The sequence below is a fragment of the Elephas maximus genome, chromosome 19 (assembly GCF_024166365.1).
Source record: "Elephas maximus indicus isolate mEleMax1 chromosome 19, mEleMax1 primary haplotype, whole genome shotgun sequence".
Taxonomy (NCBI): domain Eukaryota; kingdom Metazoa; phylum Chordata; class Mammalia; order Proboscidea; family Elephantidae; genus Elephas; species Elephas maximus.
Window position 1 is genome coordinate 56010727 of NC_064837.1, and position 21855 is coordinate 56032581.

General features: G+C 38.3%; 1 protein-coding gene across 16 annotated transcripts in view; it reads right to left on the reverse strand.

The window, feature by feature from the left end:
* The window catches only part of BPTF (bromodomain PHD finger transcription factor), a 148464-nt gene that overhangs the window by 40066 nt on the left and 86543 nt on the right, over window positions 1-21855 (reverse strand). For 10 of the 16 annotated variants that reach the window (XM_049858682.1, XM_049858681.1, XM_049858680.1 and 7 more), the window contains 9 exons: window positions 19848-20024; window positions 16496-18803; window positions 12162-12286; window positions 11495-11623; window positions 5088-5238; window positions 4593-4716; window positions 1187-1433; window positions 660-821; window positions 291-442 (listed from right to left, as the gene is read on the reverse strand). In XM_049858682.1, the coding sequence (XP_049714639.1) occupies window positions 291-442; window positions 660-821; window positions 1187-1433; window positions 4593-4716; window positions 5088-5238; window positions 11495-11623; window positions 12162-12286; window positions 16496-18803; window positions 19848-20024 (3575 nt within the window). The remainder of the gene's footprint in view (window positions 1-290; window positions 443-659; window positions 822-1186; window positions 1434-4592; window positions 4717-5087; window positions 5239-11494; window positions 11624-12161; window positions 12287-16495; window positions 18804-19847; window positions 20025-21855) is intronic. The other 6 variants (XM_049858685.1, XM_049858687.1, XM_049858683.1 and 3 more) reach the window with 3 other exon arrangements.

Below are 21855 nucleotides of genomic sequence, written 5' to 3' on the forward strand. Positions count from 1 at the left end.
GTTTTATAGAAGCAAATTTTCTTTATAAAAATCTTAACAAGCAATTCTTACTATTCATAAACTATACTAACATGCAATTAACTAAATGTTAATAGTTAATAGTTTGTGTATCATTTTTTTACTTATCAGAAATATTACAAATAGATTGTTTCCAAATCAATACTTTGTCACAGATTAAGCAACAGGCAAGGAAAATTTAGAAGCTAGATCAATCCTGGAAGAGGCCATTCTGAAAACTTCCCCTGAGGGGCTCAACACTTCAGAACAAAGCGAGTCTGCAGAGTTCTTACTTGGGAAGAGCTTGTGGTTCCTCCAGAGCCAGAGGTGTTGGGCCTAATGGTGACGGTCGCTGTCCTGGGCTGGAATGAAGTAAAGGTTTGCTGGCTTGTACCTGTACTAGATGGAATGATACCCAGGACTTTCTGCTGTACTTGAACAACACCTTAAAAAAAGATTAAGAAATAGTTAATAAATACCCCTTTAGTTAAAAGCATTACATGTTGGTCGGTTTCTGAGGAGAAACTACGTGTGGTAGGGTTTTAAAGTGGACTACATAGAATGTGAGATCTGAGGACTGAAATCAGTGAAAAGGAAATGAAAAATAATGGCAACAGTATGATCTGGCAAATGTGAATTAAAAGTCCTCACATTTCCCTTACCTCCTTGTGTTGCTGGCACATTTACAGCGACAATCTTGCTGTTTGCAGGAAGTGGCAGTTTGGTAATTACTTTTCCTGCCATAGTGACTGGATTGCCTGTAATTTGGAACGTCTGACCTGTGCTGGCAATGGTTGTAGCAGATGTGGCAGCTGTGCTGGTGGCTAATGGGGTATAAGACATTTATTAAGCTTTAGATTTAAAATAACCAGCAACGTAGTGACTTCTAGGAAGGGTACCAATGCATGAAATGTGACTCATTTTGTATTTTTAAGAAAAACATTCCTCTCCACTCAAGGTCCGTGAACTATGTAAATGTTGAGAGTGAAATAATGTAAGAGAGGAGATTCACTAATGTTATATTATGAATATTATCTGGGAAAAAACCAACTGTTAGAGCTTGTTTGGTCAATCAGCTGCAGAAGAAAAACAATTTTCTAAAGAGACGTTTCATTTCAGTAAGTAAAAGACAGAAATTTCTCTCTTTTTTGGATGGAAGGCGATCTTCTATTTAATCCTGGCTGCGTACCTGAATTTGACTGGCCTTGCTTAACCCACGTAGCAAAGGTTTGGTGGAAGTTCTTGTTTTGCTGGAATGTTACTGCAGCCGGAGAGCCAACTTTAGTAGTTAGGACCATTTTAGCTCCAGGTGCAACTGAGCCACTTATGGGGGCCACCATAACTTTCTGTGCTGGAGAGATGGTACTGGTTGTACTGTTTGTTGGGGAAGTAGTGGAAGCTGCAATTACTGTAGGTTTCTGCTGCTCCAATCGTTTCTAGAAAATTCAGGAAGAGAAAACATGAACCAAAATAGTTCTAAATAAAAATACTGTTCCGCAAGAAGTCCAGCCATAATTTCTCTCAACCTAAGAAACTGTTTACACTGAATTTCTAAAATATTTTACTTCTGAAAATATGCCTATGTAGGTTTACCACTGAATTTAATTTCCTGATGAAAGCAAAATTTTCATGGCTTTACACCATGTGTATTTTATAAAGGTGCAAAGTTGTTCAAAACAGAAAAATTTAAATGTCGTGTTTTTCCAGTTTGTACAAATATCCAGGCTTTCAGACTGAAAATATAAGAGATGTGGGCAATCTTACTGGAGACAGGAACACCTTGCTGCTCAGTGGAGGGATTTATAGCAGATACCAAATGATGGAGGCTGCAAAAAGCTTTCCGTTTTACTAGAATATTAGTTTATCCAGCCAAAGAGAACCTGTCAGTCATTTATATCTCTATTCAAGTTAGCAAACCTGCAATCAGGCAAGCTGAACATTGTTGGTAGTGTCGTTAGGTGCCATCGAGTTAATTCCGACCCATAGTGACCCTATGTACAACAGAACGAAACACTGCCCGGTCCTTTACCATCCTCACAATCCTTGTTATGCTTGAGTCCATTGTTGAAGCCACTGTGTCAGTCCACCTCTACGTTACCAAGCATGATGTCCTTCTCCAGGGACTGGTCCCTCCTGATAACACGTCCAAAGTATGTGAGACACAGTCTCGCTATCCTTGCTGAACATTATAAAACAATGTCTAGATTTGTCATATTATTTAATTCAAACATGTTTGCAGAAAAATACTTTAGACTATTTTATACAGAGTAGTATAATCTAAGGAGCCCTGGTAGCGCAGTGGTTAAGAACTTGGCTGTTAACCAAAAGATTTGGCAGTTCGAATCCATCAGCTGTTCCCTGGAAACCCTATGGAGCAGTTCTACTCTGTCCTACAGGGTTGCTATGAGTCGGAATGGACTCCATGATAATCTGATCTTTATGATAGGATAATCTGATCTTTCAGACTACAGGCCCATTAAAGATCATTTGCATATCTTTTTATTTATTATAGATTGCTGAGATTATCTAACACCTTTTCAACAATGGTCTGAAGAGTAACAGCTAACAGGTCTAACAACAACAGGTGAGATTTACTGCACATATGCTGACAGATGCTTTACCTTCCTATCTTATTTAATGCTCATACCAACCTGATGAGGTTGCTGGTATTATTGCCACTTTAAAAACAAGGAAACTAAGGTTTAGGGAACTTTCGTAACTTGCCCGAGGCCACTGAACTAGTTAATCGTAGAGCTAGGACCTGTGCTAAGATCAGATTCCAATGCTGAACTATCTCCTGCCATTGCAAACTGACAATGAATGACATCACACACAATTTTTTTAGGACTACTTTTGTACACACTGTGTATACCTGAATATAATGTGAGGTGAGCCCTGGCAGTGCAGCAGTAGTTAAGAGCTCGACTGCTAACCAGAAGGTCAGCAGTTTGAATCCACCAGCCGCTCCCTGGAAACCCTACAGGGCAGTTCTCCTCTGTCCTACAGGTTGCTATGAGCTGGAACTGACCTGATGGCAACAGGTTTTAATGTGCGGTATTTCACGTAACAATTCCTCATAAGAAAGGGAGTTTCGTTTTGAATATTTAGGGATGTCACCTGATTGAATCAGCAGAAAAAGGAGGCAAAGAAAGTGAAGACATGTTTAGTAGTTATTTCCTGGGGCTATGACTTCAAAACTGGAAGTGTCAGATATCTTTGTAAATAAGCCTCTCGAAGAAATTTTAAAAAGCAATACATTAAGTGATGACATTGTAGAGATGACAAAACACGCCCATAAGATGAAAAACAAAACAAACGGCCAATCGTTGCATGAATTGAGACATGCGTTTTGGGATAAATTTCCAGTGGCAGCATCATACATAGAATTCAAAAGTTCTGTTATCTCAAACAACTATGATTTAAGAGAAGATAATGACCTACAGTAAACTGAGGTCAAAAATACATAAGAATTTGGAAAAAAATTTTACAAAATGTGAGAGGAAAAAAGTAGATTGAGATGAATACTTTATAAACATGTGATTTTAAAAGAGTTATGTGTAACTCAGCTAATAACATTATAAATAGACACGTACTTATTTCATCTATATTCTACAAGTTTACATATTCAAGTTGACTATTTTGCAGTTATCTTCCCAATGGAAAAATGGATAATTGTCTTTGATTTAGGTCCCTAATACTTAAGCACATAGGGTACATTTACATTAAAAATAATACGTTCAAGGAGATGCTAAGTATGTGAAGGCAATACAATGAAAAAAGGAGCCAAAAGAAAGTCTTAAGTATGTGAATTTTGAAATATGAAAGGAGCTCTGGATACCAACTTTATGCTGGGCCAGAAATTTTATCACTTTTATCTTGCTAATCATGATCTCCTCCAACAACCAGAATTTGGACAGGTAAGAAACCATCAGTAGCTTTATGATCAGCAATTACACCAAACTCTTAGAGAGTTTTATGTACAATTTGCTTTTTCAGACTACAGAGCTTTTTCAAGGAGCCCTGGTGGAGAAGTGGGTAGCGATCAACTATTAACTGAAAGGTGGGTGCTTCGAAACCACCACTGCTCCACAGGAGAAAGATGTGGCAGCCTGCTTCCATAAGGATTTACGGCCTTGGAAACCCTATGGGGTCACTAAGAGTTGGAATCGACTCAGTGGCAGTGGGTTTGGCTTGGACAGAGCTTCTTCAGTTTGGAATTTTGCAGGAAAAAATTATTTTTAGAAACTACCCTCTGAATTATAAAGATAATAAGAGAAATCTTAAACACTGCTTTCCAAATACATATGCTTTTTGCAAAACCACAGCTTAGTGTATCCACAGAGCTATTTTCCAGCAATGAAAATGAGATATATGGAAAATACAGCGATGGTCGAACAACATGGTGAAGGGAATAAATATTACTGAGCTGTACAAGAGTGGAGAAATGGCAGATGTTCTGCTACCTATATACTTACCACCACAAAAAGCAAACACACAGACACATAAACACACACAACGAATGTGCTTTTGGTGTGCATGAATTTGGTCAAAAATGTAAGTTCGTTGCCAGGTGGGACTAGTACCAAATCCCCCACCTGCTGGGCAGCCAACAGCTGCTGTTTTAGCTGGACCTCCACTTGGGCCTTGAAGTCCTCTGCTTTCTTCTGTTCACTAACCTTAGCCTGTTGCTCGACTGCCTGGGCCTTTTCCTTCTCCACTCTGCAGGTGAAAAAGGAGAATCTTATTAGACACTACCCTACTAGGCATCTGACAGCTAATTACTATATGTGAAATCTAGCTGACTTTCCCATAATGCAAAGGTGAAATTGTTTTGATTAAAAACAAGAAATTTAAATTAAGATAATTAGATAACACATTAAAAATTAGGAATAGGGTCTTAATGAACTATATACATCTAGCACCTAAAATTAAAAGGTGAAATAAAATTAACTAGGACATACTGAATGAATTTATAATAAAAACTTATAACTAGGACATACTGATTTAATTATATCATTGAACTGATAATTCTTTAATTCTCAAGTGATAAAATCTTCATACCTCTGATCACGTAGTAACCGTTTCCTTACCTCTCAGCAAATGCCCTGATCTCCCATAATTCCAACTCTTCTTCGGCTACCCAGGTTTCGATAATAACAGGGCCAGTTTGCTTAGGTGTTTCTGGTCTCTTTGGCCGCAATGCACTTGATCGAAGGCCTTTCCTCTGAGGTGTAGGTGTTTCTTTGGAAAAGAAATCAGAGTATTTTAAGCAATGTAGCTTCTAAAGATAGTACTCCTGGCATCTCCTCTCATACCATGAAAAGCAGGGGTTGGCCAATTTTCTTAAAAGATCAAAACCAAACCCAAACCCATTGCGTTCGAGTCATTTATGATTCATAGAGACCCTGCAGAACAGAGTTGAACTGGCCCCAGAGGATTTCCAAGGCTATAAACCTTTACGTAAGCAGGCTGTTGAACCATCATCAACTTTTCTATTACCAGCCAAGCACTTTAACCACTGCGCAACCAGGGCTCCCTTGTAATGGGCCAGATGATAAATATTTTAGACTTTGTGTGCTGGATGCTCCCTATTGCAATTATTCAACTCTGCCCTTATATTCTGAAAGGAACCAAAGACAATACGTAAATGAATAAGTGTAGCTGTGTTCTAATCAAACTATTTACTGAGCAGGCTAAGGCTCGTGGGCCGTGATATGCTCCATCAATGATATAAAAGGCCCCTGAGCCTGTTCCCTTTGGCTGGAACACTCCTCCTAAGCCCGAACTCCCCCTTTCACTTGACTAACACTTATTTATCTATTAGGGGACAACGTGGATACAACTTCCTACTAGAAGTCTAATGAATTCCTTCCACTGTTGGGTTGCATGTCTTTGCCATGTACAACTATGGCAATATGTGCTTCCCCACCACAGCACTGAGAAGGGGGATTTGAGTTACTAATACACAGCTGAGATCTGAAGTAAATAAGAATAGGTGTTGTTGTTGCTGGACGCCGTCAAGCCGGTTCTGACTCATAGTAACCCCACACACAACATAACGAAACACTGCCTGGTCCTGCACCATCCTCACAATCGTTGCTATGTTTCAGCTCATTGTTGCAGTCATTGTGTCAGTCCATCTCATTGAGGGTCTTCCTCTTTTTCAGTGACCCTCTACTTTACCAAGCATGATGTCCTTCTCCAGGGATTGGTTCCTCCTGATAACATGTCCAAAGTACGTAAGATGAAATCTCACTGTCCTCTCTTCTAAGGAGCATTCTGTCTGTACTTCTTCCAAGACAGGTTTGTTCGTTCTTCCGGCAGTTCATGGTATATTCAAATATAACACCATAATTTAAAGGCATCCATTTTTCTTTGGTCTTCCTTATTCATTATACAGCTTTCACAAGCATACGAGGCGGCAAAAATAACATGGCTTCGGTCAGGTGCATCTTAGCCCTCAAAGTGACATCTTTGCTTCTTGACACTTTAAAGAGGTCTTTTGCAGCAAATCTGCCCAACGCTTCTTGACTCCTGCTTCCATGGGCACTGATTGTGGATCCAAGTAAAATGAAATCTTTGACAACTTCAGTGTTATCTCTGTTTATCATGATGCTCCTTATTGGTCCAACTGTGAGAATTTTTGTTTTCTTTATGTTGAGGTATAATCTATACTAAAGGCTGTAGTCTTCAATCTTCATCAGTAAGTGCTTCAAGTCTTCTTCACTTTCAGCAAGCAAGGTTGTGTCATCTGCATATCGCAGGTTGTTAATGAGTTTTCCTCTAATCTTGATCCCAAGTTCTTCATATAGTGCAGCTCCTTGGGTTATCTGCTCAGCACACAGACTGAGTAAGTATGGTGAAAGGATACAAGCTTGATGCATACCTTTCCTGATTTTAAACCATACAGTACCCCCTTGTTCTGTTCAAACGACTGTCTCTTGGTCTATATGCAGGTTCCTCTTGAGCACAGTTAAGTGCTCTGGAATTCCCATTCTTTGCAATGTTAACCATAATTTGCTATGATCCAGAGTCAAGTGCCTTAGCATAGTCAATAAAACACAAATAAACATCTTTCTGGTATTCTCTGCTTTCAGCCAAGATGCATCTGACATCAGCAATGACATCCCTCATTCCATGTCCTCTTCTGAATCTGGCTTGAATTTCTAGCAGTTCCCTGTCACTGTACTGCTGCAAGCACTTCTGAATAATCTTCAGCAAAATTTTACTTGCATGTGATATTAATGATATCATTTGATAATTTCTGCATTTTGTTGGATCACCTTCCTTTGGAATGGGAACAAATATGAATCTCTTCCAGTCAGTTGGTCAGGTAGCTATCTTCCAAATTTCTTGGCATAGACGAGTGAGCAACTTCAGCGCCGCATCCGCTTGGTTGAAACATCTCAGTTGGTACTCCATCAATTCCTGGGGCCTTGTTTTTCTGCCAATGCCTTCAGTGCAGCTTGGACTTCTTCCTTCAATACCACCGGTTCTTGATCATATGCTACATCCTGAAATGGCTGAATGTCACCCAATCCTTTTTGGCACGGTGACTCTGTGTTTTCCCTCCATCATCTTTTGATGCTTCCTGCGTTGTTAAATATTTTGCCCATAGAATTCTTTAATATGGCATCTTGAGGCTTGAATTTTTTCTCCAGTTCTTTCAGCTTGAGAAATGTCAAGTGTATTCCTCTTTTTTGGTTTTCTAACTCCAGGTCTTTGCACATTTCTTTGTAATACTTTACTTTGTCTTTCTGAGCCGCCCTTTGAACTTGTGTTTAGCTCTTTTACTTCATCATTTCAAAATGAGAAGAAACAGCTGCAAATATCCATTAATAATCAGAACACGGAATGTATGAAGTACGAATCTAGGAAAGTTGGACAATTTCAAGAATGAAATGGAACATTTGCAAATCAATATCCTGGATGTTAGTGAGCTGAACTGGATGGGTATTGGCCATTTTGAATTGGACAGTCATATGGTCTCCTATGCCAGGAATGACAAATTGAACAGCGTCACATTCATTGTCAAAAAGAACATTTCAAGACCTGTTCTGAAGTACGATGTTGTCAGTGATAGGATAATATCCATATGCCTACAAGAAAGACCTGTTAGTAGTCTATTACTTAAATTTAGCACCAGCCACAAATGCCAAAGATGAGGAAACTGAAGATTTTTACCAACTTCTGCAGTCTGAAATTGATCAAACATGCAATCAAGATGCATTGATAATTACTGGTGATTGGAACACAAAAGTTGGAAACAATAAGAAGGATCAGTAGTTGGAAAATACAGCGTTGGTGACAGAAACATTGCCAGAGATTGCATGATAGAATTTTGCAAGACCAACGACCTATTCATTGGAAATACCTTTTTTCAACAACATAAACAGCATCTATACACATGGACCTCACCAGATGGAATAAACAGGAATCAAATCGACTACATCGGTAGGAAAAGATGATGGAGAAGTTCAATATTTGTCAGAATAAAGCCAGGGGCTGACTGTGGAACAGGCCATAAGTTGCTCATAAGCAAGTTCAAGTTGAAGAAAAAAACAAGTCCGTGAGAGCCAAAATATATCCTTGAGTATATCCTACCTGAATTTAGAAACCATTTCAAGGGCAGATTTGGTACATAGAACATTAATGACTGAAGACCAAATGAGTTGTGGGATGACATCAAGGATCTCATACATGAAAGAATACGGCTGGGAATCGAACCCAGGTCTCCTGCATGGAAGGCGAAAATTCTGCCACTGAACCACCACTGCCTTTTTAGAAGAACATCCAGGAAAAATCAGAAAGCACTGACATGTCAGGGCCATCTTATATCTACAAAGATGCTGTTAACTGTTTAGAATTTTTGCTGAGTTTGGTGAATTCATCTGTTTTCGTAGAGTGTATAAATTCTTTTAGGAATACTCTTCGAATACCAATGACCAAACAGAATGAAAAGCAACAATAAAAAAGTTTCTAGGTGATGGAAAAAAAAGGAGAGATAACACCTCCTAATGAGGTTGAAGCACTGAACATTCCCTTATGTTCAGGGAATGGGGAAGCAATAGAAGCACAGGAAAGTGAAACAGCAGTAGGACGTAGGTTGTACGAAGTGATATAAGCCAAAGAAAACTAATTCAAGGAGACTGCAATGGTCTATACTGAAGGTTGTAGGGTCAAGGAGATTGAACACTCACTGGGAACACCTTCTCCCATCTGGGTCTCTGAAAATCAACTGTGCTGTCTATTCCTGTGCCAGGACAACATTGTTTTAATTATCCTACTATTTCACCATCTAATAGGACAAGTACTCTCTATGGTCTTCTTTCCCAAAAAGGCTATTCTCAGTCATTTATTCTTTTTTTTTTTTTAAGCCATTCCCACATATATTCCCTAGATTACTGTTTGTATACGTTAGAAAATTCAAGCAGTCCTTTTGGAGTGTAGCCGTAGTGTACCTCCTGATGGGTCAGGCCTAGAAGCAAAAATGGGTGGTGGGGGTGGGTCCTGGGGACATTCCACAATGTTTTTGCAAGGCATCTGCCTCAGGTAACACTCCAACTGCAGCTGCCTCAGGCAATGTCCCAAGCAATGCCTCAAGCAAGGACTCCTAAGAGCCATCTGGGTTAATCTAACCAGATTGGGGGGGGGGGGGGAGCTGGTTTTACTGGTAAAGGTGATTTAGTATACAAAGCTGGGTTAATCTCTTCAGATGGGATGGAAGGGCTGGTTCTACTGCCAAGGGTGATTCAACAGAATTTAGAGGCTCAATGTCCCAGGCTTAATCTATATCTGCTCATATGTGCCTGTCCCAATTTTCAGGATCCCATGTCTTCCCAATCAATGCCCTCATTTTAACTTCAGACACCTTTTGAGGTTGAGGATTCAATTGGTATTGCAATTCAGCCATCCTTAGGATAAAACTCTGGGTTTGGTTTTCAGCAGTATCAGGTCTGTTACTACCAAAAATAAGGCTTTTTTTTAGGGCACAAACAGCAACTTTCAGATCCTTTGTGTAGAGGCTGAACTGGACTCTGAAGCCCTGAGCTCATCCTTTTCTCTCTTCACTTGGTCTAGTGGAAGAAAGTAGGACCATCCAGCCAGCTTCATTTTACTTGTCAATTTGACAAAAATTTTGAAAGGTATCAAATATAAAATTACCCAGAAGTATCTCCCTCACAAATATCTGATCCAATGGTAGTGATACACTGCATATCTCTTTCACCACATCACACCACGGATTAACAGTGCCCTCTTTACTTCCAGAAATGGAGTCATGAGGCCTTTCTTCCAAGAAACCTCTGGATAGACTCTAATCTCCAAACTTTAGGTTGGCAGTCAAGTGTGTTAACCTTTTGCACCACCCAGAGACTCTGTCATTTACACAGCCCTCCTTAAACCTCTAAATTCCCTTCTTGCCATCACTTCTTTGCTGTTTTCTTTGTCCTAATTTTCTCCCTCCTCCAAAACCAAAATCCATTCTGACTTATAGCGACCCTATAGGGTAGAGAACTGCCCCATAGGGTTTCTAGGGCTGTAATCTTTATGGAAGTGGTCATTTATTCTTCAAGATGAATTTTCAAGTTAATTTGATCAAGTTTCAAAAACTAAGTTGATAAATTTGAGAAGAATTAACTTCTATAAAATAGTAAGTTTCTAAAGACACCGTTTTCTTCTGACACATTTCTTAATACATTTTTTCCTTAAATTTTTTAACTGCTCATACAAAGTCAAATTTTGGCTTCCATATATTTATATATCCTGAATCTATACATCTTACTGAACTCTTTTTAGTGTTAATAGTTCTGGTTTTTGTAAATTTTCTAGGCAGAAATTCATAATTATCTGCAAAATAGTTTTAATCTTGCTCCCTTTCCTCCAGTATTTACCACTTATTAATCTTTCTTATCATACTACAATTTAAATTAATGCTTAATGGTATTACAATGATTTAACCTTTTCTTTGCTTCCTTAAGAATAGAGGCTGGATCTTATTCTCCTAAGTATTTGTCACCCAGAGCCTGTTATTTAGGCGCTCTATGAATGTTTCCTGAAAAACTCTTTGCCTCTTAGATTATTTCTACCTTGAATACTACGGTATTTCACAACAGCTTTAACCACTGAATCACCAAACCTTTGCTGACCACTTCTGTGTCAGACTCTGTGCCACACACAGTGAACCACAAACACGGTGGCTGCCCTCTGGGAGCTAATGGTCTAGTGTCAATCACTGAACCACATCTTAATTACAAGAGCTATTATTATAGCTCTTTGGATCCTCCCTGTACTTAGTACAATGCCTTCAGGCATCATACGTGCCTATAAAACCTCATTTTTTATTTAAGATCATTTTTTAATTATACTAGTTTGTAGTGAAAAAAATCTTCAGAAATTGAAAAAAGAGTTAAACAATTATAGTAAAATTTCCATTCATAAGAGCTGTGACTAACAGGTCAACAGCAAAACAACAAACAGAATTCTTTCTATTCCTTACCTTTTGGTGCTTCTGGAACTCCGATGGGGCAAATGATTTTCCTGATACAATATTCAGATCGAATGCCATAGGGACCAACGTCTCGCCTCTTAATTATTTCTGTTGTTGTGATTTCGGTTTCAGATGTTTCTATGGTGATTTAATTCATATAATATTAATAACCACCTAAAATGCACAAGGGCTAAAGAGGTAGGGCATCTGGTGCTTTAAAAGAGACACACATGGAACAAACGTTGGGAAACACATAATTAATTAATGACTATGGGGTTACTGCTGTACTGCAACAATACAGAGCTCCTAACCCCTGCGCACTTCTACACTGAACAAAATGCTATTAGTTCCTGGTGGCAATACTGAGTCAAAAAAATAAAAACCCTGCAATCACAGCTTTCCAGATGTCCCAGTTAAATGATCTGTACTCTACCAATAATAAATGCCTTTTAAAACTTGAGACTGGTTTACACATAACTGACTCGCCTTAGGCTCGGAACCACCCCCCTACCCCGCAAGATGGCATGAGATGCCAAACTCACTCCAGCAAAGCTGTATTTTTAAAACACACACATTTTATTTTATTAAATAAAAAAGCATGCTTAAAATTAAGTGGAACGGTCAAGTGATTTTATCTTTTAAACTTAAATTAGAAAAATAAAAACAAAAACCTTACCTGTCCGCGTAGTCCCTCCCCCTGGAGGAGCCTTGGCTGCCATGTCATCCCATCTCAAACTCGCCCACAGTAACCGTAACATAAGGCTCACTCCAGCTAAGGACTTTACCGTCTGAAGTCTATACCTGAAAGAAAAACCCAAGAGAAACCACAGATATACATTCTGTTAAACAAGAGGGCTGGCTGTGTTTCTTGTCCTCATTGACTTCAGTATCTATAATATGGTTTTGTATGCGCTGTGGCCGTCATACTTCCTTAATAGACTTTTTTATTCACAGGTATAACATGCACCTAACAACTTAAAAAGGGTCTGTAGTCACTTTAAACACCATACAAATTTGTAAAATGAGCATGTTTAATGGAAAGAGTGATATAACTATAATTTGAGCATTTTATAAATTTAACCTAATTCCAAAATATTGTTAGAAAAATTATGAAAGAGAGCAAATATAGAGAAATAGTGTAATTAAATGTAATAAAGGTTTCTGAAGAAGGATAACATCTTGACTGATTGATTTTCATACAAACAAAAAGCCCTGGAAAATGTTCAGATTTTCTAAAAAAAAATCTTGCAAATCCAATAAAACTTTTCAAAACAAACTGAAAATTTTGTATCCAAATGGTGATTATTTAAAACACGAACTACTGGATGATAAATACTGCTTACACTACGGCAGTCACACTTCAACAGTATTAGTGCAATTTTGCGTTCCTACAATGAGTGATAACACATCATTAGAAAAAGGACAATACTGTATTAGTTACTATCAGGAGGCAAAGGAAATCTGTGTTCAGGTTTTTTCTAAGTATTGTGTCCCAAGTTAGTGAACTTTTTAGATATTCTTTTTAAATGCTAAAAACACATCTCAAAACGAATTTCCTCAATTGCAATGAATATCATGTCTTAAAACAGAATTATCCATAAAACATTTTAAAGCAGCCTTAGGTTGTCGATACTCTTTTAGTGGTCTTTGTGTAATCAAGTACATTTTATTTATTTTAAATGAATACACTGTTGATTGAGGTGTAGAGAGAAGCCTATGGAACTAAAATAATTTCCTCCCTCTTTAATAGAAGAAGGCCAGTCTTAGGCAAGCTTGTACTTGAGAGGCAATGCTTTCTATTTCTAACATTAAGGTGGAAAAAATGAATACGAGAAAGGGAAAGCTCTAGCTCAAACACTGTTGTAGCTTCTTAACTTCCGACCTCTACTTGTGACTTCATTTTTTTGTTGGGCTACCAACCTATGCATCCCCTGACCTGGGTAGAAAACAATTCCTAAGTAAGACAGGAAACCTTAACAAGTGCAGGGAGGTCCCAGGAGGACACAATGTTTGTCACTTACAGACCACACCCTGTGGAAGTTCCCAGGGACCTTTGGGCTCATGGGAGAAAAAACACAAACATGTATTTGGAAAGGGAAGTTAACTCTCACTTTCTTCCTCTGCTTCCCCCCAATCACTCTCTATGGTCAAAAGGCAACTTAAGAACATTCCTATTTTCAAACGGAAATAACACCAGTGGAGGAACATGCCTCATGCACTATCAATCTGCACATTCATTCATTCAAAAAATATTTGAGGGATATATATATATTCATATATAGATATATAAATGAGACTTGTGGAAGGAGCTGGGGACACAGAAGTGACTAGAATCTCCCTCTGTGCCCTCAAGGAGCTATGACAGAGGGAAGACAAGGGGATGACTTAGCACAGGGAGCACATCTGATTTGGGTCAGGGCTGGGGATCAGAGCTCTGCTGGAGTCCCAAAAGACAAGCTAAGGGTGTGGGGGTGGCTGACCAAAGGCAAGGGGCACATATATGCCAAGGAAGGGAGGTGTGCGAGAGCATGCCCGTGTTCCAGAAGCCACATCCAGTGTGCTCTGGCTGGAACAGAGGGCTGTCGAGGTGCAGCAAGAGATGAAGGTGGCTGGAGAGGAGGCAGAAGTCAGAGCGTGCGGTACCCAACTAAAGAATTCACGACTACATATATTAAGGCTTCCGAAATGTATCCAGGGCTGGATTGGCTGTGAAAGGAAGGACTTCTCAAAGATGTGATCTGCCGGAGACAAATGCCTTCCCCTTGCCTCAATCCATCCCGGCAGTGGTGAACCTGTCCCCTTCACACGGTTGCTCAGCTCACTCAGGATATTCACAGGACAGATCTGCATTTTAGGAAGGTCCTTCTAGCAGCATTGTGAAGGACAAGTACCAGTTTGAAGTGATAATGAGACACAGAATCGGGGCCTGGGGAAGAGTGTAGGGGAATGGACAGTATGGAGGGAAAAAGAGGCCCTAATGAACCTGAGACAAGTTCCACCCTTTCAACATTGCTCGGCCTTAGCATTAAATTACGTACAGAAATCATATACATGACCACTGGCGTTCTTAGCTCTGCTATGAGCATCAGACATATTTAAGTGTGAGTATAAAAATGCACTTCACATGCATGGTTTCTGTGGCAATGTGTTTTTAAAAAAATACATTCTAAAGTCAAGAATAATTTACGTATTTACCTATGCTTCCACTAGAGAGAAATTATTATATTTTCCTCAACTTCAACAAATTAAGATGTTAATATATTTGAAGGCAACATCTGTTCAAAATGTATGTAAAGGTATTTTCTTCCATTAAAAAATGAGGAAGTAACTAAACAGATACAATTGTGCCCACAGTGCATATTAAAACATAATCAAGCAACACTCCTAAAACCCAGCCATGCAGAACACGGCCCTGAGCAACTTGGTCAGGACTGGTGACTAGTTCGCCTCGGAAGTTGAGAGAAAAGGGCTTCCCAGTTGAGTCTACCTTCCATTTCAGAATAGAAATGAGCAGAAAGGTTGGCCTCCACAACTGCCAGGTCATTTTAATTAAGTATCTGTACATAGTAACTTTTCCAGTGGGAAAGAAGTTACCTGCAGGACAGTCAAGGACACATATTGGGACCGCTCTCAATGAAGAAAGCAGAAAAGTGCAGAGTAATCCTACAAATCCATGAATTGTAATGAAGATTTCCTTGATTCCCTGCAGGATTCTGCAAATCCTTCATTGCAGGCCCTGCAGAGAAATTGTACTTTTCAGCTGTCTCTATTGAATGTGTAATGGAGTGATGATATTTTAAGGCAAATCAAAAGATGAGCTATAAAAAACTTGGTCAAACAAACTGTGACTGGTTATAGTAACAAATTAATTCCTTTGTAGAGAGTACGTTCATCCTTTTCTTTGTCTTTTCTAATACTAGCTAACGGTAATATAAAGGAAACGAAAAGCATGGTTTGCATTTAAAGAAACTGGAAACATATTAAAAGACACATAGAAATGAAGCCTACAGAGAAATGAAGTCTGCTCAGTAACCTGAAGTAAGAATTTCAGGATCCTAGCAAAATCTAAATGCAACTAAGACTGGTCCTGATTTCTGAGCAGGTCCCACAGAATCTGAGGATTCCAATGTTTAAGCTCCATCCTTTTCAGTTATTAAGGGTACAAAGATAAAAAGACAAGGACATGAAAAAGGACAAAGCATGAACAAATATGTGAAATGTGATGCAGCAGATAAAATACTAGACTGGGATTTAGGGAAACTGGACACCATTCTTCACTCGGTCCCTGTGGCCAGAGGCAAGTTATTATACGTCTATCAAAGATAATTTCTAAGATCCTTTCCCAAAGTAAAAACGGACGATTTTATAACCACCAACAATACAAGCTTATGATTCATTCCCTAAACTTACAATGCCCAGAAAGTTTTAAATTAATACAATTTCTGGGTCAAAAGAAGTTCGTAACAAATCTTAGTGACTATCTTTTCTCATATGAATAATGGAGAACTCCAAAATGAATGTTTACCGTGCAAATAAATTACAATAGGAAGATTTCCACATTATGATGAGCTTTGTATAATTTATGGGCATGTTCCTTATGTCTTATGTTTTCGTAAATTACCTAACAGAAATAAAATACAAACATTCCAGAAAGTTGGTGATTACCTTGTTCCCAGAGCAAACACATGGCAATAACTTGGAAAGTTAGACCACAAAAGCAACCATGTTTGGCATATTTCTATTGTCTTGTGAAAAGTAAAATTAACTTTCATTTTGAAAGATTCCTTAAATTTTGAGTCTTTAAACATTCTTCCCTAAGCAAACTTTAGTACCTACCAGCTGGCTAAGTTCAAAGATTTCTGTAACTTATTTCCATTACGAACTTGGGCCATTAAATATGTGCTTCCCTATCTTATTTCTATTATCCCATTTTCTTAAAAATGAAATACTCTTATTAGACAAGTCTTTTACAACTTTCTCCCTTCCCCAAATACATTTCAAAGTACATACCTCCAAGTGATACCAAAAGTTGGTCTGGGAGAAGGATATGGCCATATATCCAAAGCAGGTTTTGCATTGTAATTAAAATAAGGGACTTCTCGGATTCCTCCTTTTCTGGCCAACTTTTTTAAGTCATCATTAGGCAAAACAAAAATGCTCTTCTTGCTGCTCTTAGTAACAAATTTTCTATAGGATGGCAGAGCTGTACCTGAGCGGGTCTTCTTGGGTCTTGAAAATTTCATCAGCTTCACTTTGTCTCTTGTGGAATATTCTTTGCTCACAGTCATAGATGTTACCAAAGTGCCCCCCGCAGTGGTCAGTGAGTCCGTCACTGTTGTGGTGACCACAGTTCTGCTCTGCTCCTTTACGGAAATGATGTCCACACTGCTGCCCGTGGAGGGTGTGGAAAGCTTTGTTACCGTGGTAGTGGTGGTTGTGACAGTGGACTTGGCACAGTTTTCTGTGGAAGAGACCACAGTCTGCTTATCGCCTTTTGCTACCTTAATCACGGTTTTTGATTCTGTGGCCACTGTCGATGTCATCGTGGTGATTTCTGTGATGACTGTCTTTCTTTTAGCTTCTCCATTGACATTTTCATCTCTGTTGGTAGGCAGACCATTTTCATCAATAAAATCACTGCTGAGATTAGATTCCTCTCCAGAAGTAATAGGTGATGGAGTAACTTTCTTAACTTCCAAGGTTTCAATTTCCATTTCTTCTACCTGATTAACTGAATTTCTTTCCGGCTGAGGGGGTGGAGGTGTAGGAGTTGGTGCCCTCTCAGACTCTTTGGTTGATGGCAGTGTCTCAAGGCTATCTTGGTAGTCACCTTCAGCATCTGAAGAACTGAGAAAACATGATCGTGTTCCCACGTTGTTTTTTTCATTAAAATCTTCCATGATGACATCGCCATTCATGAGTGGCTTTACAGCGGATTCTTTAATAGTCAGTGACGCAGCGTCACTTTCAGGAACTATTTTCTTCGTATTATTAACCTTTGGTCCAACATCACCACTTCTTATCTTACTCTCAGAGTTTTCTTTCATGCATTCACCTTTCAAATAAGCTTTAGGTTTATTATCTTTTCCATTTATTTGAAATGTACTTGCTTTCTGTCCTTTCTTCTCAGACTCTCGGTTTTCATTATTCTTTTTGTCAGTGGTATTTTTTAGATTTATTTGATCAATACGTTTATTAACTGGTCTCTCCTCTAACTTTGGTTCTTGACTTGATTTTTTACCATTTGCTTCAGGCACTTCAGCCTGCAGCCTGTCATCACGGTTTCCGGGGGACTTATCTGAAACAAACTCACATTTCAATGGCTCCAAGTCTTCGACACCTTGCTCTTGAGCTATGAACTGTTCAGAAATATTTTCATTGCTACTCTGAACAATCATATCTTCTTCACTGCTGTCCTGAATAGACATGGTGTCAGAACTATTTTCCAAAGTACTATTATATTCAGAGTCATATCCCAGTTTTCCTTCGAAGTCCATTGCTTTTGACAGAGATGGGGTATCTCTGTCACTGATACTTTTAGGTACTGATGGAAGTAAAGAGCTCTCAGAAGGAGACACAATGGCGTCATTATCCTCCTGTAGGAGTGTTTTTTTGTTCTTATAGATCAAAGAACCAATTTCATTTGCACTGGCTAGTTTAGAGTCACCCATGAGAAAATCGCTTCCTTCTGTTTTAATAGTACTGGGTTCCTGGCCTTTATTGGTGGGTTCAGAGAGCCTCTCACCTGTGTCATTTACAAGAGAATTCTGTTTCTGACAGTTTGCCTCTGGGCTCTGAATGGAGACATCATCCAGCCCTTGATCTTTTGGGTAAAGTTTATTTGTGGTATGGTTAGGATCACTGATTCCAAGAACTGAGGAATCACTTTGTGAACACCCCTGAATTAAATCATCAGATTTATCATTGCTTGCATTAGGGCTTTGTTCTTGTCTGAGCAAGTCATACTCTTCTTTTATTTTTGTTATCATTGGTGACTCAGACAGGCTTTTCAAAGAACTTGCAGAAGAAGTCTTTCCTATACCCTTAATTCCACCTTCCAACTTAATTTTCTCTAGGCGCTGTTTCTCTTCCAGTGTAAATTGTTTAATTCTTCTTTCAAGAAGTCCATCTAGTTTGGATGATTTTGTTTTCTTTTTATAACTAGTCCTGAGATGAAAACCCTCACTGACATTGACCACATCTACTTGAGAAATTTCCTGGCAATTCATATGTGGCTCTGCTTTCACATCGTCATCTATTTCCATTGGTTCTTCCTTGAAGGATTTATCATTGTCACAATCTAAAACTTCTTTTACATCTGTGAGACAAAGAATTTATATAGCTGTAATTTTAGTTTGAAATATGGAATTCATGAGAACATTTTCATTTTTAAAACTATCAATTTTCCTTATTTTCACTTAAGACCTTAAATATATCCATATATTTCAAAGTTCCTGGTATATGATTAAAATAGGTCAATGGACAGGGAGAAACTTTATAAAAGGTTAAATGACATATATTCCAAATATGGGAATATTTTGCTTCTTAGTATCTAAAAATGTCACAGTGAAAGATTTCTCAGTATGTGACAGGTTACTGCACATATCAGTACTTTTGTGTAAGATTTTGTAGAGTCAATTATAAAATATCTTTAGGTTCATAAATTATTTAGCTTATAGAAGAAAACATTTTTTTACAAAAGACAGTGTAAGTTCCTCAAAAGCTTGAACACAGAGTTACCATATGATCCAGCAATTTCACTCCTACATGTACACCCAAGAAAAATGAAAACTTACGTCCACATAAAAATTTGTACGATTTTTCATAACAACATTATTTACAACGGCCAAAAAGTCAAAACAACTCAAACGTCCATCAACTGATAAATGGATGAACAAAAATATGGTATATCCATACAATGGAATATTATTTGGAGGAAAAAAAAAAGGAATGAAGTATTGATTCACGCTACAATATGGATGAGCTTCAAAAACATTACACTAAGTGAAAGTAGCCAGATACAAAGGACCACATAATGTATGATTCCATTTATATGGAATGTTCAGACAGACAGTAGACTGGTGGTTTTCACAGTCTGAGGGTTATGGGAAGGATTGGTGAGAAACTGCTAATGAGCACTAGATTTCTTTTTAGGGTGACAAAAATGTTCTAGAATTGACCATGATGGTTGAACAACCGAATACTAAAGACCACTGACACTTTAAGTGGATGAATTATATGGTATATGAATTTTATCTCAATAAAAAAAAAAAAGACCATGCAGTACCTTTCCTGCTGTGGGAACTAGATCCAATGTACTCTTAGCACCCCTGGGCTGCCCTCCACATTTGACTCTCCTTACCTTGGTCCTTCTCAGTAATCTTTGAAATGTCCATTTCACTTTGGTCTACTCCTTTTGCGGCATCTGAATCTTTTACCTCGCCTTTCTCAGAATCAAGCTCTACTTTTACTTTTTTTGGACTTCGTGGACTTTTTCTTTTATCTGATTCATCCATATTTTCATCCATATTATTTTTGGCTGAAAAGAACCAAGTATTTAGTAATTACAGATATTTCCAATGTTAGCGATTTACTTTAATATATCTAGTTTAATGGAGTTAAGATTTCCCAGCAGTTTATATTTTTGTATTCGAATAAACAAACAAAAACAAGGTCGAAGATACTGTATACTGTTTTCTTATATGCCTGGCTGGCCTAAGATAATTGGGCCAATTCGAATACGGACTGAGAATCAGACGATTCTATTAATTTGTTATTTATTGTTAATGTGTTGAACGTGATAATATCATGGTGGTTATGGAAAAATCTCCATTTGAGTTAGAGATATAAACATACTTTTGGTGAAATAACATGATATCTGGGGTTTGCTTCAAAATATCCGGGGTGGGGGGAACTAGAGCAGGAACAACTAAAACAAGTTTGACAGATTTTGGTAACTACTGAAGTTGAGTGATGGTTCCATGTGAGTTCATTATTCTGGTCTCTTTTGTGTAGTTTCAAATTTTCCATAATGAGAAAAAAGAAAAAAAAAAAATCAAACCTAAAAATAGAGCTACATCAAGATTAATCTTAGGCCACAGAGGCATTTTTCTCCCTTTTATTTTCTTGTATACTTAAATTCAACTCTCTTAAGGACTAACAAGGTGTATCCATATTTTATTTAAATGAATGGTCCCTTTCAGAAAGGGTTGGCTGAGTAAAAGAGAGTGAGTATTAAAACATAACCAGTACACGTCTAAAGAGCAGGGTACTGGTGAGAGAATATAATCTCAGAAAAGGGTGACGGGGTCAGTGTTTGGACTCTACATGCAACAAAAGGAAAAAAAACAAAGCTACTGATTACTATCCTCACTCAGGGCTTCTTTAGTTATTTCAGAACAGTTGGACAACATTTTTTCAACATTTCAAGGTGCTCCAGAAGAGCTATATATGCCAGTTGATAGCTAGCCCCTTATACAATCTAAAAGGACCCTGGTGTTTAAAATAGATAACTATAAAATGTTTGGTCTTTTTCCCCCATTAAAGCTCTTCTGGGTATAAGGAGGAAACCTTTGTGGAATAGTGGCTAAGAGCTATGGGCTGCTAACCAAAAAGTCGACAGTTTGAATGCACCAGGCACTCCATGGAAACTCTATGAGGCGGTTTTACTCTGTCCTATGAGGGTCACTATGAGTCAGAATCGACTTGGCGGCAACGGGTTTGGTTTTTTTGGTTCTGACATAAAGAATATTTAACATATATTCTTTACTGAAGCCTAAAAATTGAAGTACAACTTAAATGTATACAATTTTAGAGTTAGAATAAATATTAGAGATAAGAAACAGACAGCCAGTGGTCCAACGAGTCTAACACTCTAGTCTTCTGAGCTAAGTAAAGTGTTCTATCAACTGCATTTCTCTGTTTTTCAACACATCAGTGCCTCTATCACATAATCAGACTAGATGAGACATTTTTATAGCGACTTTTAGTTCTGACATTAAAAACATGGTGGTTATTATTTCCTTGTAGTACCTACTCCATAGTTAATGTAAGCACAGAGCCTGGGATAACATGCACTGCTGCTTTCTTCTCCGCTACCACCTGGGAGAAGAGGCTCATAAGATGCGAGAAGACCAACTTTGTACCTTGATGGATAAAGGCCCAACAGCATTCAGACAACAGAAAACTATGCTGAGGAAACCCAGACCCAGTGCTGTCGAGTCGAATCCGACTCATAGCGACCCTATAGAACAGAGTAGATGCTGAGGAAAGCTCATATAAGTCTACAAAAACCTAAATATTTTGCATATTGAGGATCTGGGTTTTTTTACACAGGTCAAACCAGATCAGGCAATTAAGTAAAAGTCCTA